The 16,640-nt window shown below is 39.0% G+C and overlaps 1 protein-coding gene across 4 annotated transcripts; it reads right to left on the bottom strand.

Moving 5' to 3' along the window:
* Positions 1-30: 30 nt before the first annotated feature.
* On the bottom strand, positions 31-10,345 carry C4BPB (complement component 4 binding protein beta). 4 transcript variants are annotated; one of them, XM_010341002.3, is made up of 7 exons: positions 10,252-10,345; positions 9,612-9,809; positions 8,887-9,060; positions 7,555-7,731; positions 3,025-3,118; positions 1,424-1,538; positions 31-234 (listed from the first exon to the last, which is right to left on the bottom strand). In XM_010341002.3, the coding sequence occupies exons 2-7, from the start codon at positions 9,667-9,669 to the stop codon at positions 73-75; spliced, it is 780 nt and encodes a 259-aa protein (XP_010339304.1). In that variant the 5' UTR covers positions 9,670-9,809; positions 10,252-10,345; the 3' UTR covers positions 31-72. The 4 variants fall into 4 exon arrangements, with proteins under 4 accessions (XP_010339304.1, XP_003930472.1, XP_039319369.1 ...); XM_003930423.3 differs by lacking the exon at positions 10,252-10,345 and having other exon boundaries at positions 9,612-10,010; XM_039463435.2 differs by lacking the exon at positions 10,252-10,345 and having other exon boundaries at positions 8,954-9,060; positions 9,612-10,010.
* Positions 10,346-16,640: the final 6,295 nt, after the last annotated feature.

Here is a 16,640-nt window from a genome sequence, read left to right as displayed (position 1 = left end):
CAGCTCAATAAGAGGTATATCTGAAACCAATTTCAGAACCAAGAGGAAAATTTATTCATAGGTTTATTTCTATTACATCTGCTCAGCTGCAGTTTTAAACAATTTTGCCTTCAACTCAGTTTTCTTCAGCTCCAGAGAATATTTTAGCTCCTCCATTTTCAGGTCATTTTCATTTAATTGTTGTATAAAGTTCTCTATGGCTTTGCAGAGGTCCTTACTTTCCTGAAAGGCAAGCTGAAAAAAGAAAATGTTCTACAAGTTACAAGGGAAGGACTGAGACCCGGCTATATACTCTGAAGCCAGTGAGCAGCAGTTAGCTCTCTCAATGGGGGCTCAGAACCAGGCTAGCTTAAGCAAAGATTTGTGTTTTCAACATGGTGAATCATTTATATTTTCTGGCTTCAATATACTTATTAATATTATCCCAGTAATAAAGATGAACTAAAAGAAGAGTCTCAATGAAAATGGATCCGCTCAGTGTTGTTCGTTTGTTTGTTGGTTGGTTTTTGGAGCCTAGAAGATTTTAGAGACTTTTCCCATTCTTACACATTGGGCTTATGTGCCTTGCTCTATAACAGGGATCTCCCACCCCAGGGCCACAAATCAATACCTTGTCCATGGCGTATTAGGAACTGGCCCACACAGCAGAAAGTGAGTGGTGGGCAGGCAAGCAAAGCTTCTTTATAATTATAGCCACTCTGCATCGCTTGCATTGCTGCCTGAGCTCCACCTCCTGTCAGATCAGCAGTGGCATTAGATTCTCATAAGAGTGTGAACCCTATGTGAACTGCCCACGTGAAGGATCTAGGTTGCCCACTCCTTATGAGAATCTAACACCTGGTAATCTGTCACTGTCTCCCATCACTCCCAGATGAGAATCTAATGCCTGATGATCTGTCACTGTCTCCCTTCACTCCCAACTAGATAGGACCATCCAGTTGCAGGAAAACAAGCTCAGGGCTCTCACTGATTCTACATTATGGTGGCTTGTATAATCACTTTATTATATATTACAATGTAATAATGGAAATAAAGTGCACAATAAATGTAATGCACCTGAATCATCCCCAAACCATCCCCACTCTCCCCACCCCCATCCATGGGAAAATTGTCTTCCATGAAACCCATACCTGGTGCCAAAAAGGTTGGGGACCACGGCTTTATAAGACACATGAGACAACACCTCCTACCAACAGGGTCTCATGAGGCATTTGTGATGGTGGTGATGAATGGAAACTCCAACTTCCATTTATAAAAATATGAGTTAATAGTTTATGAGGCCCTTCTATAGCCAGGCCAAGGCCAACACATTCATAAGCAAAATATCCCACATTGAGCAGATATATACTGAGCATATGCCAGGAGTAATGCCAGGCCCTGGAGATCCAGCTGTGAACAACACAGACACAAGCCCCCTACTTACAAGTGCCTTCTCATACTCTGGTTTTGGAGCTTCCTGGATCAACTTGCAGACTGGAGGTACACTGCTCCACTCCCCATCAATGCAATGCTGCTCCTGTGTGCCCACTAAGTAGTATCTGAACAGAAATTAGAACAAGGCTTAGCTTTTCCACCTCCTGAGTTGGGTAACGGAGACTGGTTTTGTGTAGTTGTATTTCAGTATTTCATGCTGTGATGGAATCCACCTCCCTGCCCTTGAGCCTCAATGCCTGCTTAAGTTATCTCGGTATTACAAAGCTGTTAGAAGTGAAACCATTCCCCTGGAGGTGGGAAGGACCCAAGTGATGAGTCAAACCATAAAACACAGAGAAGTGAGAAATTCTAAATCAGGTGTTTACCCACACAGGTTTTGTGTGGGGAGAGTGAGAGAAGCACTTTATCATTCAATAGCCTAAAAAGGCATTTGGCATCTAAGCTCTAAAAAAAGTAGAAAATGAGAAACACCTTTCAAATACATCTTAGCAAAGGGGCTAAAAAGGAGCAATAGCTTTTAATCAGAAAAACAGAGTGTTGCCTGCAGAGTCCATTGAAGTGCCAGGGAGGCCACTTGACTCTGAGTTAATTAGGAGGCTTTAAGGGTCTGTCTGTATACTAAGTCTTTATATTTCTATACTTCTGTATTTGTTTATTAGTATTTTTATTCTCTGATTTTTTTTTTAAGAAAAACATACATTTTAGGCCAGATGGGGTGATTCATGTTTGTAATTCCAGCATTTTGAGAGACCAAGGTGGGAGGATCACTTGAGCTCAGGAGTTCAAGACCAGCCTGGGCAACATAGGGAGACCCTGTCTCTACAAAACTTAAAAAAATTAGCCAAACGTGGTGGCCCACGCCTGTAGTCTAAGCTATTAGGGAGGCTGGGGTGGAAGGATCATGTGAGCCTAGGAGGCAGAGGTTGCAGTGAGCTATGAGCACACCACTGCACTCCAGTCTGGGGACAGAGGGAGACACTGTCTCAAAAACAGTAACAACAATGTCACATATTTAATTTTTTTTTTTTAATTTTTTTTAGTCTTACTTTTCCACCCAGAATGAAGCGCAATGGCGCCATCTAGGCTCACTACACCCTCTGCCTCCCCGGTTCAAGCAATTCTCATGCCTCAGCCTCCCAAATAGCTGGGATTACAACCACGTGCCACCACACCCAGCTAATTTCTGTATTTTTGGTAGAGACGAGGGTTTTGCTATGTTGACCTGGCTGGTCTCAAACTCCTGACCTCAAGCAATCCACCTACCTTGGCCTCCCAAAGTGCTAGGATTATAGGTGTGAGCCACCATGCCCAGCCAAACCTACACATTTTAAATAATTTATCTTGTCTTGACAGAGAGGAAAAAGAGATACTTGCATTAGGATAATAAGTAAGACACTTTAGTAGGATCAATCTTTCTTCTAGGGATTGGGGAGAGTGAGCAGAGGACCAAAACAGCTCTCAAAATCAGAATGAGCTCAGAATCCTGCAGCAGTAGGAAGTTAGACAGCCAGGTAGACACAGACTGGGTTATTCTCAAAAACAATGCTGTGAGGAGCAAGATCTGGCATTTGACAGGCTGTGTTCACTTACCTGTCTTCACAGTGATAGCTAATGGTGGATCCTAAGGTGAAATTATTTCCTTCAAAATACCCATGAGCTGGATTCCCAGGAGGGTCACAGTCTCCTGAGAGAAAGGAGTATAGAAGTGACAGTTGTGAGGGCCAGGCATACTCAGTGAACAGCACCCCTACGTGCAGCTGTTTATGCCAGCACCCAACGTCCTCAGAGCAGCACCTGTGAGATCTGGGGACGTGTTCTCCATTCATTTCCTTCTCTTTTAAATCATATTTGTCCATGGGAAAGAGCTTTCCCCCAGCTCATCTTCTGAGTTACTAGGGATTTAGAAGTAAATTCCTAGTTTTACTTCTAAATCCTCTGACTAGCAGGAGCTGAAGGAAAGAAATTTTAAGTTGTAATGATGCTAATCATTAATGTATATGAAAAGAAAAAGTGGGCCATAGGTGAAGGCTGAAGAAATAACTCCCTGAGAGAGGAAATAAAGCATGTGAGTTCAAATGGAAGCTGATGTCCGTTATGGATAAGAGTGTGTTAGTCCATCTCACATTGCTATAAACAAATAATTGAGACTGGGTAATTTATAAAGAAAAGAGGTTTAATTGGCTCACAGTTCCACATGCTGTACAGGAAGCATGGTGCTGGCACCTGCTTAGCTTGTGGGTAGGCCTCAGGAAACTTACAATTATGGCAGAAGGCGAAGGGGAAGTGAGGCATCTCACATAACAGGAGCAGGAACAAGAGAGAGGGAGGAGGTGCTACACACTTTTAAACAATCAGATCTCAGGAGAACTCACTATCACAAGGACAGTACCTACGGGGGGACGATGCGAGACCATTCATGAGAAATCTGCCCCATGATCCAGTCACCTCCCATCAAACCCCACCTCCAACACTGGAGACTACAATTAAATATGAGATTTGAGCAGGAACACACAGCCAAACTATAACAAGGAGAGTATCAGAAAAAGGGAAGAAGGCGGGAACAGTGACTCACACCTATAATCCTAGCACTTTGGGAGGCAGAGGCAGGTGGATGGCTTGAAGCCAGGAGTTAGAGACTAGCCTGGTCAACATGGCAAAACCCAGTCTCTACTAAAAATACAAAAATTAGCCCGGCATGGTGGCGCTCCTGTAATCTCAGCTACTTGGGAGGCTGAGGCACGAGAATCGCTTGAACCTGGGAAGTGGAGGTTACAGTAAGCCGAGATTGTGCCATTGCACTCCAGCCTGGGCAACAGAGCAAAACTCTGTCTCAAAAGAAAAAGAAATAGGTGAGAACATGGCTGGAAGGGAAGAGGATGAGTCTGTGGAAATGTGGAAGGAAAATTGGATGACGTGGTAGGAGCTGGTGAGTTTTGATTCTGGCTCTTCCACTAGCTATGTAGCCCTAAGGAAGCCATTTTGCTCCTCTTGGATTCCTTCCTAATATTATCAGATAAGCAGGTTAAATAGTATCTCTAAGGTCCCAGTCAGCTCTGAGACCACAGGACACTAAACATGTCAATCAAGAATAGAGGCTAATAATGATTTTGTAGGTATATGTTACTCAACCATTTGTTTAGAAGACCTGAAACGTAAAGGTTTTCTAAACAAATGGTTGAGTAAAAATGGCAAATCATGAAAGAGCATATGTAATATTATTTTTGTAAATCACAGTTACACAAACGTAAGCAGAGAAAAAAAAGATATGGAAGGTCATATGCCAAAAACCAGTGCCCTTATCCTTAGATGGTAGGCTTGTAGGTAATTAGTTTCATCATTTATTTTCTATATATTTCTACAGCAAAGATGAATTAATATTACTTATGCAGTTAATACACTAATTTTGTAAAGCTCAAAGACTGAGCTCAAGGGATGAATAGAGGAAAGCAAGAAGAATGTCCATGAGTTGTTTGGGGGATTACATTCCACCAAGGTTCTGGGAACTTTCATCAGTACAATTTTGGACTGAAGGACATGATGTGGGCCTTGGATCTCAACAGAAAGAATGCGCTTTGTTCAGAAACCTGGGAGCTCATCCTAGATTTAGAAAGTGAAGAGACATAAAAAGACAGGGCTTCTGTGGTTAAGAGCTAGAATAGAAACGACTGAATCAAAACAGAGTAAAACAGAAAACATTTGGAAGAAAAGGAAATGCTTTAAACTTGTGTCAAGCTAATGATATAAAATATTATATGCTTGTAATTTAACTGTATGTACGCATATTATAAAATATTATATGCATGTAATTTAACAGTACGTATGCATGTTTTAAATAACCCCACATTCCTTCATGTAAGAGCATATATAGTTTGTGCTCTTAAACTGCCTGTCTTTATCATTTCATTTTTATTTTTTATTATTTTTAGAGACAGGCCTCACTATGTTGTCTAGTCTGGCCTCAAATTTCTGAGCTCAAGCTGTCCTCCTGCCTTAGCTTCCCAAATAGCTGGGACTACAGGCATGCACTACCATGCCTGGCTTTTGTTATTTTAGTGGCTACTGCCAAAATACATCCAAATAGTGATAGCACTTTATACTCTCACTGATGTAAATGGCTATTTCCTCAGATCCTGAATGATATTAAATTAGATTCATCTTTTCATTTTTTGCTAATCTGATCAGTAAAAGATGTATATCAAATTTTAATTTTCAGTTATATAATCATTAGTATGTGCAATATCCTTTCACATAATTAGGAAACAGAAGTACTGTTTAGGGCCATTATTTTGGAATTGCCTGTCCTTACACAACTTTGCTTGTTTTCTATTGGATTGTTTGTTCCTTACTGATCTCTAGGAGATCTTTGTGTACTAAAAACATTAACTCTTTAACCATGAAATATGTTGCAATACTTTCTTCAAGTCTGTTATCTTTTAACTTTTATGATGTCTTTTAATATGTAGAAGTTTTTCTTTTAAAATTTTAATTAAATCTGCCCACTTTCTTCCTTTATGACTTCTGAGTTTTATGTTACTGCTTAGGAAGGCTTTCCCCAGCCCAACATAATAAATATGTCATCTCACGTTTTCTTTTAATGATTTAATAATTTTGCTTTTTATAGTTATGTGTTTAAAATCCATCTGTAAAGTATTGTGAATATGGTATGAGCTGCAGACCTAACTGCATCTTCTTCCAAATAGATAATTATTCCATAACCACTGAATAGACTTTTCCTCCTGACTTAAGATGTTCTACTTATCTGTACCTATACTTTGCTATTTTAATGCCATATAATGTGTAATACCTACAGTTTGCCATTTTAATGCTATTGTGCTCATAGTAACTTTGTAGTCCATTTTATTATCTAATATAGCAAGTACTCCCTTCCCTTTGATCCATCATTCATCTTTTTCCCAAAAATATTTACAGTGTTAGATGTGTACCCTACTAGGTGAGATCTTTTTAATTATTTTTTTCTTGTTTTTTGAAATTAAGCTTCTGGTAGGCCTTGTATTGTAATACTAAGTCTGCTCAGCCAGGATCATGGCATGTCTTTCTTTCATTCAAGACTTGGTTCATATCTTTCAGTAAATTTTCATATCCATTTTGTGAAGAGAATTATTTTTACATTTCAAATTTAACTAATAATTATCAATAGAAAGTAAAAACATTGATTTTTTAATATTTATTTTGTATCCAAGTATGTATTAAATATTTTAGTAGAATTTCTTGGATATTTGAAGTATATTCTGCAAATAATGGCATCCTGTGATCCAGCAATCATGTTAGAAATCTATCTCATAGAAACAATAATGTAGACATAAAGATGTGTGTATATAAAATATTCATTTCAGCATTGTTCTTAATAGCAAAAATATGAAAATAATGTGAGAGAGGTGTAATAAATTATGACATACACATATGCAGTTATTAGATAGCGGGCAATAGAGCTATATGGACTGATCTGGGAAAATTGCCATGTATACATGAAAAAAAGCAATTTAAAAATATGTATAGCAAGTCCCATTTCTATAGGTATATTTATATAGATACATACATGCAAAATAGCTATTTAATGCTTATTAAATTTACACATTTTATTTGTGTGTATTCGTTTTAAATGTCTGTATAAACATAAGAAAATGTCATGCAATAAACACACCCTACTTACTAACTCTGAGAGATATGAACTGTAGTAACAGAAAGATGGTCTTTAGCTTCTTGTAGATAATTTTGCAATAGATGAGTTATGTTTTTCCATTGTTTTCTGTTTACTTTTCAAACAAAGACTTTAAATCACTGTCTTGAAATTAAAAAATAAAATAGCCAATGCTCCAAACTACTCTACATTAAACCTAGTAGGACAGGACCCCTACTTGAGAAAGAAAAAGGTGTGCTTTGGATGCCATTCATTGCATTGGAATGTATCTCTTGAGGTGAGATTTACACCTGTGAGTAAAGGTTCTGTGAGTTCCACTTGTTTCATGGCTGTCTGCTAGGTCTTAAGCCCATCCCTGATATGAAAAAAAAAGGAACACACATTCCAGGGATGTGGCAAATGTCTAAGTTACACTATTAGGCAGTATTTTGGGGATTCTTGATGATTTCTCTTATACTTACTACTTTTGCAGATGGGAAAGGGAGGTGCCCAGGTGTGGTCCTCTAGACACTGGCTCCATTTGCTGCCCTTGAGGATGTAATGATCACTGCACTTAAACGTGATTTTGTCACTTACATTCACAGGTCCTGAAGAATAGACTTCGCCGTTCATCAGCACAGGGTCAGGACAGTGACCCACTGAAGAAGAAAATAAGCAATAATCTGAAAGTGCAAGGCTAAAGCCCAACACAGCAAAGGCCAGACCTCCTCAGTCTTCAGTGAGAAAACGTCAAATTAGAGCTAGTACTGCACATTTTGAATTGGGTGAGGTACATGGTACTACCACATCAATACAGAATGAAGAAAGAGGGGATGATCTAAATACAGCTAAAAAGATCTTTGTCATGCACAAGACCAACATGAACTAGGAACTGAAAGTAATTAAGTACGTAACTGAAAATTACCAATAGCATGCTTGTTGTACTGTTACATCAAGCATGGCTCAAAATTATTGAACCTGTGTTTGAGGCAAGTCTTCCTTTTCCTTTCATCTACCCAAATGTACACTTATCATTTTTTATTTTATTATGCTTTTTCCCATGGAGTGGAAAAAAAAAACAGGAGAGAATGCTCAGGGACACGAGTTTGGTTATATGAATGAAGGATAATAATATTGGTGTGCTCTACTCTGGGTATACAAGAGAACTAATACAACTATTCTTTAAAAAATAGTAGTAATAAATGGAATATGGATGAATTATTCCCCATCTCCACAGAGGATACCAGAAATGAGTTTTGTGACCTTGAGCAAGTTAGTTGGATCTCAATTATCACATCTGTAACCTGAGAATATAAACTATTCCCAGTTCAAAATTTGATGGGTGAAATAAAATGATATGATGTACTTCCTTCAAAATAATAAAGTGAGAATATACATGAAACAAGATTAGTCAGGTGTGGACAGTTGATGAAATTATGTGATGAGTCTATATGAGTTAATTTGACTCTTCTGTCTTTTGTAGACATTTAAAATTTTTCATAACATAAACATTTTTAAAGCAATATTGGGTTAAAGAAATTACGGCAAAAAAATAGTACTAGTAACTGGAAGAAATTTATTTATTTCCCATAGGGTGAATTGATCCTATTCATTCAACTAAATTAATACTGATCAAGATCTGATCATGGAGCTTCCAAGAGATGCTCCTCCACTGGAGTGCTTTAAAAGGGGACTCCTAGAAATTGAGAATTTTTGTTTTCTCATAAAGTTTTACCACGGCCTACATGAAGTAGGATGTGAAGGAGTAAAACAGAATATCAACACAGGCAAGGATGTAGAAAGATCTAACTTACAGCAGCACTCAGTAGTGGTGTTATCCCACCCCTTAGAGGCATTGCAAAAAAGGGTCTTCTTTCCTACCAGGTGGTAGCCCTTGATACAAATGTAAGTCCCCAGAATCTGTCCATCCACCTCCTTTGCAACAAATATGCTGTTGTCCACTGGAGGAAGCTCTGGACAGTGCTCTGCTGGAAGGAAAAAGAAAACAGATTCATTTGCCATATCATGTGCTGTCAGGGAACCCTTATTAGATTTCCCCATCCTTGTCTCTTTTCGCTGGATTATTGATTCTGATTCTTATAGTCTTCCATGCCCATGTACGTCCATGTCCCTCCCTTCCAGAGGACTTCCAAAGTTTTATTTCCAAAAGAATTACAGGAATTTTACTCAAATTCAGCCACAAGTTGTCCACTGCTAAACAAATGGTTCCCTCCCCAAATGGTGGTCCTGGAGTTTATAACAAGTAAGACCTCACAGGATTTTGAAATTAGTACTCTTTTTGCTCCCAGAACAGAAAAGGAAAGTAAGCAGTAACCATCCACTTCAGAGAGCAGGATCATCATTAAATATATACTAAGCTCCTACTGAGTATAGAACATTAGGATAATGTGAGATTTTTCAATAGAAGAAATAAATATCATAAACGCAAACTTCCTTAAAGCTCTAGACAGAGTTTCTCATAACCTCACAAATTGACACCAAATGCCTAGTAAGCTGAGCTGAAGGAAAGCATACATACCATTTGAAGCAGAAACCAGCCACGCAACCACAAGACAGCATGCACACCGATAAAACATCTGGTGATCAAAGTCCTCGCCCCAGGCTGGAATTTACTCAGGCCAGAGACCTGGTCTGAATCAAAAAAGATCTTCTAACACGCTTAAGACCAGCCCAACCACCTCCTTTCTAGAGAAGAGGTAATATTGATTTCCCCTCCCTGGAGAAAAAGAAAAAAAATATTACAACAGGAAATCTGAACAGCTGTAAGAAAGCTGGCACAGGGAGAGACTGCGAAAATACAAAGGGATGGCAAAAGAGCTGCCAGTTTTAAAACTCAGTTTCAGAAATGTCCTGGTTTCTGGGAATGCAAATTCAGTTGACCAGTCTTTCTGAATGGCAGGTTTATCCTTCCCCAACAGTCGTGGGCCAAATGGTCTTGCCATGACCTTGACTTCTGTCAATATTTGCCAGTGTTTACAGTCCACCTTCTGTAACCCTGGCCAGCACTGGGGAAAGAGAAGGGGCTGCCAGTCCCTGCTACTTTCTCAGATAAGACCCAACTTCGAATGTTACTTCATCCTTCTTTCCTGAATATCAGATATCCTAAGACTGTAAGCAGCACCAAAGACAGAAAGCTCAAGGAAGTGAGCTAACCTTACCTGCCTCTGTCCCTCCAGATCTATGACTTCCCAGCAAGGAGCTGGTCTTAATTGACTCCAAACCTGAGAGCTCCAAAGTCCTGCAGTGACACATTGTCCTTGCTGGCGGGGCCTGTACCAGGCTTCCTACTTGGTGGCTCTTCCTGGGACAGGATTTGGTCTGAGTCCAGAGTTAACCAAATGAATAAAGAGAGAGGTGAGAGGAATGCTTTGGTCTCAGGAATTAAGGCATGTAAAATTGTTTTGGGGGCTCCCATTTCATCTTGCTCATGACTATTACAACACTTGGTTGGTTCTCTGTGTTCTAATTATGAAACTGGGGTAAAATTCCCACAAAATTTCAGGTTTTAACAAAATAATAAAGCATTTAGGACACAGCAAGGTTGCAAACATTCCTCTTTTCTGTATCCATTATTACTGTTTTGTAATGATTAATTTATGTCTTTCTCCTGAAAGGAATCAGGATATGTCATCCCCAAATGTGCCACTTTGGCATAAGGATTATTTTAAGCTAAAGATATTTGAGATTCAGTGATACGGAAAGGAACAAAGCTTTTTTGGGCTTCTCTTATCTGACTAAGGGCGGCAACCTTGGAGATAAGGTGGCCATAAATTAATTCCTTTTCAGGGCAGATCTATGCTGGAAGGGAGGGCGTGAGTAAAACATGTTTCAAATTCCTTCTCCGGGGAAATGTCATGGCCTTGAAGGAGACAGAAAGACCACGCAGGTATGCAAATGTTATCACAAACTTTCTTATTTCCTACTTTTCCCCTGAAAACCCTCTTATCTTTCCAAAAAGCATTCTGTTTTCTTTTTTGTTTAAGGTGGTGTCTTGGCACAATGTTGGCTCACTGCAGCCTCTGCCTCCCGAGTTCAGGCAATTCTTGTACCTTAGTCTCCCAAGTAGCTGGGATTACAGGCATGCACTACCACACCTGGCTAATTTTTGTGTTTTTAGTAGAAATGGGGTTTCACCATTTTGGCCAAGCTGGTCTCGAACTCCTGCCCTCAAATGATACACCCATTTCAGTCCCCCAAAGTACTGGGATAATAGGCATGAGCCACCACACCTAGCCAGTAATCTATTTTCTTATAAGTGCCTTTCTTCTCCCCACCTGCACCTATTAAGAGGATGTATAAGTCCCCAATTCTAACCAACTTTTTAAATTACTTACCACTGAGTTTTCCCACATGTACTCATGTTGCATGTATAAATAGAATTTTCCCTCCTGTTAATCTGTCTTAGTCTAATTTGCAGGTCCCAGCCATTGAATATAATACAGCAGAGAAAAGGTGTTTTTTCCCTTCCCTATATTCCCACATGAAACTGTTAACCCCAGGACAGGGTTTGTTTCTGAATTATATTTGTATTCTCTTCCAAAGTGCTTCATATTGCAAAGCAATTGTCTGTTAAATGAATAAAAGTAATGCAGAAATAACTTTAAAAAACAGTCATCCAGAAACTCTACCACAGTCCCCAAAATCCGTATGGTCACTTGTCATTTATTGTATGCTGCCTTATAATTTTTGTCTTATCTTTTCTCAACTAATATGCAAATTCCTGCAGTGTAAGCATCCTCTAAGATACAATTTTCAAAAAGTTAAGAATATTGCCGGGCGCGGTGGCTCACGCCTGTAATCCCAGCACTTTGGGAGGCTGAGGCGGGTGGATCACGAGGTCAAGAGATCGAGACCATCCTGGTCAACATTGTGAAACCCTGTCTCTACTAAAAATACAAAAAATTAGCTGGGCATGGTGGCGCGTGCCTGTAATCCCAGCTACTCAGGAGGCTGAGGCAGGAGAATTGCCTGAACCCAGGAGGCGGAGGTTGCGGTGAGCCGAGATCGCGCCATTGCACTCCAGCCTGGGTCACAAGAGCGAAACTCCGTCTGAAAAAAAAAAAAAAAAAAAAGAATATTACACTTATGTAAATATAAGATAAATATGTATCAAAGGTTTAATTCAACTCATTAATTAATGAGGAACCATCCAGGTACTACAACCGGTTTAAAGAAGAATTTGGGGAATAGCGTCAGTCAGTCAAAAGCATTCTAAAGTGGCCTTTCTAATAGATACAAAGCTGGTTAATATCCTACAGAGTAACAAACCATAACATTTGCAATGGGCTTTCTACCTGGTGGAAAGTAATTAAAACAAAATGGACAAAATGTGTTTGCTCTACCATAATCAGGAATCATTTTCATTGTTCTCAGATGAGAATCATTTGCATTCCTATCAATTTTCTGCAAATTAGCCTCTTAAAGAGTTCTAAAAGAGCCTAATTAATGTAAAGTCCATCAGAGTCACATACTCCTGTGAATTGATCATCTCCAGAGGGTCTGCTAGAAAATGCCCAGGGATCTATTGAGCATTTACTTCAATGATGCCTTTTTGCTAGTCCTAAGCTTTGAATAATTTTTCTTAACATACCCCATGTTCTACTTCTTGAGGAATGCATGTTCTTCAGTATCTTTTATAGATTTATATACAGAATGTTTATACAATAAATTATTTTAAAAGGGAAAGAAAATCTAGTTTACCCCTACATAAATACAGAGATAAAATAGAACATGTATTACAGGAAATAATTGCAAGTAATTCTTCATCTTAATGGCTTACTTCAGATTGAGAACTATTAGGACTTTAGAAATCATATTGCGTATACTATTGTCTTACTAATATTTCTCCATAAAATATTAAAATATTCACACTAAGTGCCTATATAGAGACAATACATTTCATCACAGTTTGGGTCGGTTTTTTTCTGTTAAATGAGTTAGAAGAAAACTTTGCCTCAAGGGTACTCGGATTTTAGAATTACAGATTAAAGAGAGAAACAGAGAGAGGAGAAAGAGAGAGAGAGAGAGAGAGAGAGAGAGAGAGAGAGAGAGAGAGAGTCACCTAGCATGATCATAGCTTATTGCAGCCTCACACTCTCAGGCTCAATCAATTCCCCTACCTCAGCCTCTCAAATAGGTAGGACTACAGGTGTTCACCACCATTCCTGGCTGATTTATTTTTTATTTTTTGTAGAGATGGTGGTCTCACTATGTTGCCCAAGTTGATTTTGAACTCCTAGCCTCAGGCAGTCCTCCCACTTCAGCCTCCCAAAGAGCTGAGATTGCCAGAGTGAACCCATGTGCCCATGGAGATGTTATTTTAGATTTACTGAAATCCACAGCTGAAACGAACTCTAATCTGAAGCAGAGCTTGAGTGAAATGACTCAGGAATTTAAATTCAGAAAATAATATTTAACGGACTTTATTAAAGCATACTCTGACACAGTTTCCCATCCATAAATTCTACAAAGACAATGGATGAAAGAGGAGAGAACCTAGGAAGTGAAAACTGAATGTGAATGATGAGGCAAACATCTCAGTAATGAAGGAAACCCAGATGGATAAACAAGTCATTCTCTGAGAGTAGGCTGGATGCTTGGTGAAGGGCATTTCACTTACTGAGTATAGACCCCGTTAGAGCCGCAACGCGGCTTCCCAGGTGTTCCTATGCTTCTGAAATTACTTCGCTTAATTGCAGAGAAACTCTCCTATAGAATCTCATCTGATTTTCACAGGTAGAGTGTTGCATACAACCAAAAAGGAAATTTTAATGCTTTTGGGAGTTCAGAAAAGTAGTTGTTCTGCATGTAAAGGGCTGAAGGAATGCGGCTGACATTGGCTTGATGAGAATGAAAGAAGAAAGACCCTATCTCTAGAAAAATTAAAAATAAAAAAAATTAGCCAGGGCAAGCTAGTGAACCCGAAGGTTGATGCTCCTCAGTGTGTCTTGAGTAAGGACCTTGGAGAAGTTTGAGAAATGGTGTAATAATCAAAGCTACGGGAGAAAAGCAAACAATGACCATCACCCAACACCGAAACACTCTCTGAGTGGTCATTTTCTAATGCTGGTTGCTTTGCTAAGTTACCAGCAACATTTTAAAATAGTGTGGCATGTCTGTTGGGTCTTAGCACTTACCTTGTTCTGAGATATTGGCTTTATAAAAATTCCCACAGTGTTGAGGTGTGCCACTCAGTAACGGTGCTCATTTACCTCTCTGTAAAACCCTGAGAATGATTCCAGACACCCCAGCCTTTTACGAGTGATGACTTGATGGCTGAACCAGAGCACACTTGCAGAAATGCCTGGAGATGTTTCCAAGGCAATTGCACCTTGACCCTACGTCCTCACTGCTGCCAGTCCGCCCGCTGGATTGTTAAAGCTCAATGTATTCATCGGTACCTATAACCACTGTCCCTCATTTGATTTCAAATTGGAGAATTTGCAAGTCATTTTCATTTTATCAGAAGAACCCTTGAACTTAAAGAATTTGGAAATGCTGTTGTTATTAGGAACATTTCATTTTATCTCTATTGCAACTGACCTCAGAAGAGTGTTCCAAGTTGCTTTATCATATACATTTATGTAACCATTACCTAACATTATTTGGAAGGTCATTCATGAGGGGGAAAGCATCCCCAGTAGAAAGAGATGGGTTAGGTTACAGACCCGCTGTTAACCTTTCCTTTCCAACAATAAATTCTAGACAAAGGGCAGGGACTTTGTTTTAGTCATTGCCTGGCAAGTACAGGTAGTCGCTAAATATTTGTTAAATAAATGAATGAACCTCTAGGATGTCAATAATGCATGGTAGTCACAATCTTATGGATATCATTTTGAAATGCTAGTGGAATTTGAACTGCTTAAAATTATTAGTTGGAAATATACATACAATCTCATAATTTGGAAACTGTTGTAAAGAAGCTAGTTTCAAACATATTTTGGACAATGTTATTAATATTTTGCATATGTATAAGGCACCAAATGTTATCTTTTTGTGTGTTACCTTAAAATTAATTGCATTTTTAATTTAAAATAATTTTATTTTCTTATTACAAAAGCAATACATATTACTCACGTATTTTAGCATGATTTTATTAATCCAGAAGATAAACTTTTCTCCAGAGAAATGCATCTCTTGGTTTACACTTATAATAAAAATAAATGAGAAAAAAAAGTATTCAAAAATCCACTGTTAACATGGTTATTTTCCTTTTACAGAAGACAGACATCTACATTCTGGAAATGTAACTTAAATTAATATGACATTAAACTTAAAAGCTCAAACTACCTAAATTTCTACCAAAACAAAACAAAACAAAAACCAACAACATAAATTACATTACATTCTGATTAAATACATGCAAACAGTGACATGAAGACTCAAAAATGCCCTACACGGATAGAATAAATAAGTATATTGTCTGATCATCGAAAGACAGTTTTTGATGCAGAGAGAAACCCATATCAGAACAAAAGCATTACAGCACAGCATGCGGTAGGCAGCCAGATGAAAATCATCTGCTACGGAGTAAGAAGCCTTCCTGAAGGCAGCTTTGCACGTAGAAAAGGAGCTCCTAGTTGCTGGATGCTGAACTGCCTGCAGCCCAGCTCATCACATCTTAGGTAATAGAGGCCTAGATCATCCACAGTATAAAAGAACCATTTGAGAAAAGCTACATTTCATTACTTTTCTTGCTGCTCACCCTTTTGCCCAGTAAGTGAGCATTTGAGTGAAAAGGAAAAAAAGAAAGAAAAGTAAAGCTAAAAACCTACTATTCTTTAAAAAAATAGACTTTCCTTGCAAGATATAATATCCTTTGGGGATTCCATACTCTCCTTCAGGAACAGTGACATGTCAAAATCTCATTTACAGAGATACATTCATACATTTGACAATCACTGGGAAAGAGTTATCTGATTTATCTGTAAGAGAAACTGAATGGCTAGCACTGAGGCACTGGGCCACAACCCTGCCACCCTTACTTTTACATGAAAGACCAGTGACCACAATCGTGACAAGTGGCCAAGAGGCAGGTATCAGATGACTGCTGCTCTCCAAGTCACAGCCGCACCTTTCTCAAGAACTGCATCGTGGTGACAGACCCCACAGAGGGGCATGTATCCTTCCACCTGTTGTGAAGCCAAAATACTCCTGATAGGGAGCTTTCTTGACTTACTCATGTCATAAACGGCACTCTCCTTCTCTCTCTAGCCCACATTCCCAACCACCCAGGAGAACTACACAGCCCCATCTTCAGCTATGAGAGGCACATGTATCAAGTAGAAACGATAGCAGTTACAAAAGGGAACTTAGAAGATGTGTACCCATCTTAGGGAGTCTTGTAGTCAGATCCTGTCTGGAAGGGCCTGGAACAAGAAAAATTTCTCTCAATGAAAAGGTTGCTACTGACACCTGTTCTTCTATCACTGCAGAAGAGAGGTCTTAGGGACTGAATTTCTCAGCACACCCTCCATTCACCTGGTGATTTGTCTCTTGTTTCCAACGTGGCAAATGGTAGCTGCTAGCATTATGTATACTGGACTCT

This window comes from Saimiri boliviensis, chromosome 14 (assembly GCF_048565385.1).
Source record: "Saimiri boliviensis isolate mSaiBol1 chromosome 14, mSaiBol1.pri, whole genome shotgun sequence".
In the NCBI taxonomy this organism is placed as follows: domain Eukaryota; kingdom Metazoa; phylum Chordata; class Mammalia; order Primates; family Cebidae; genus Saimiri; species Saimiri boliviensis.
Note: the sequence above shows the minus strand (reverse complement) of the source record. Positions and strands in the feature narration are given on the sequence as shown.

What these genes read in the sequence shown, in the direction of transcription:
- C4BPB (XM_010341002.3), bottom strand. Translation starts at nt 9,669, where the DNA reads ATGTTTTATCGGTGTGCATGCTGTCTTGTGGTTGCGTGGCTGGTTTCT. An exon ending in CTTTCCCATCTGCAAAAGTA is followed by an intron (nt 3,119 to 7,554) that starts GTAAGTATAAGA and finishes CCTTTCTCTCAG; the next exon opens with GAGACTGTGACCCTCCTGGG. An exon ending in CAGAGTATGAGAAGGCACTT is followed by an intron (nt 235 to 1,423) that starts GTAAGTAGGGGG and finishes TTCTTTTTTCAG; the next exon opens with CTTGCCTTTCAGGAAAGTAA.